Source organism: Branchiostoma belcheri, unplaced genomic scaffold (genome assembly GCF_001625305.1).
Source record: "Branchiostoma belcheri isolate BF01 breed outbred unplaced genomic scaffold, Haploidv18h27 scaffold18, whole genome shotgun sequence".
In the NCBI taxonomy this organism is placed as follows: Eukaryota; Metazoa; Chordata; class Leptocardii; order Amphioxiformes; family Branchiostomatidae; genus Branchiostoma; species Branchiostoma belcheri.
The window spans coordinates 716,583-718,066 of NW_017803268.1; the positions used below are offsets into that span (position 1 = coordinate 716,583).

General features: G+C 39.4%; 2 protein-coding genes across 2 annotated transcripts in view; both read left to right on the top strand.

Annotated features, from left to right (window-relative positions):
- Positions 1-197, top strand: part of LOC109467284 — a 2,518-nt gene extending 2,321 nt beyond the window's left edge. Inside the window, exon 4 of the mRNA XM_019765228.1 lies at positions 121-197. Coding sequence (XP_019620787.1) covers positions 121-197 — 77 coding nt within the window. The remainder of the gene's footprint in view (positions 1-120) is intronic.
- A 436-nt stretch (positions 198-633) lies between these two features.
- Positions 634-1,484, top strand: part of LOC109467285 (adapter protein CIKS-like) — a 1,559-nt gene continuing 708 nt past the window's right edge. The window contains exons 1-2 of the mRNA XM_019765229.1: positions 634-705; positions 1,138-1,147. Of these exons, the coding sequence (XP_019620788.1) occupies positions 634-705; positions 1,138-1,147 (82 nt within the window). The remainder of the gene's footprint in view (positions 706-1,137; positions 1,148-1,484) is intronic.

Below are 1,484 nucleotides of genomic sequence, written 5' to 3' on the forward strand. Positions count from 1 at the left end.
AAAGTATTGTGTAATGGTTCGAATTCACAGTTTTATGTTGGCTTGGGTCTTAAGGTGGACCGGAACTGCTTGTGGCCCTTATACAGGCCTAGGTACAATGACGGTGTTGTTTTGTTCAAGGTCACACGGGGGGAAGGCAGACGGGAAGATCCGGCACTGCCACTGCATCAACTGCCAGTTCCAAAAAAGGTGCTTAATTCAGTGTTTATGTTTCGTTGTATGATTCAGTATATGTATACTAAAATGCATTGGCTGTAATAACTTTTGATGTTTTTTCTTATGAATTATACCCGATGTAGCTAAATGTCAATCTGTTACACAGATTCTAGCAGCCTTCTCGTGGCATTTGCAGGGCATTCCCGAAAAGCAGTGGTTTTAAATAGCACTGAGGGTTCTACCCTGTTTAAATAAAACAGACATAAATAAATAAATAGGCATATACCGATACTGCTAACTAATCATCATTAGCTATAAATATGAAGTCCTCTTGAAGCAAAGATCTAGATATGTAACAAAGTATTGAAGTAATACATGAAGTTTTTCATGCACTGTATACAGCAAAGCCAATGTCACATCGAATTGAAATTGCATTCACCTCCGGTTTATAACTTGGTTTGCGTTTTGTAGGGTACTATGCAACTGATGGAGGATCAAGCAGAGATGGTCGCCATCAGTCCACCCAGCAACCAGCACGAGGAAGTGCAGGTATTATAAATCTATAACAGTCAGGTTCCGCCAAGTATGAATAATAGCAAAAAGAAATAAATTATATATAGCTACTAGGATCATTGGATCTCAAAGAGTTAATATTTCATCCAACCTCGAAATTAAAACTTACAATAAGCAAAGCAAACAATGGTATCGAAAGAAAAGAGGTCAAAGCCAACTAGTTTCATTATTTTCAATGAGGGGCATTTTTTATTGGCTAATATCTACAGGTAAGTATAAAAACTAGCCCACTCTCGTTCGACAGATCCTATAGTATGTATAATGTAGCATACATTTTGCAGGCGCTGGTCCAAGTGGCATTCAAAGTCATTCCACTCAACAACAGACACGCCACACTGTAGGTGCGTATACAAAGCATGGTTTCGTTTAGTATGTGGTACTTATTATTATATTGTTCTTATTGAGCAGAGAAAGAAGTGTATGTATCACCTAAGAACAGCTAGTCAGTCAAGAGAGATGAAGGTAAGCGCATTAGGGACGAGTCCTATTACTTTTTAGTGCGGAAATACTGGGAAGTGTTTTTGGGGGGTACAAAAGTATTGTGTAAAGGTTCGAATTCACAGTTTTATGTTGGCTTGGGTGTTAAGGTGGAACTGCTAGTGACCCTTCGACAGGCCTAGGTACAATGACGGTGTTGTTCTATTCAAGGTCACACGGGGGGAAGACAGAGAGGAGGCACTGTCACTGCATCAACTGCAAGCCCTAAGAAAGGTGCTTTATTCAGTGTTTATGTTTCGTTGTATGATTCAGTATAT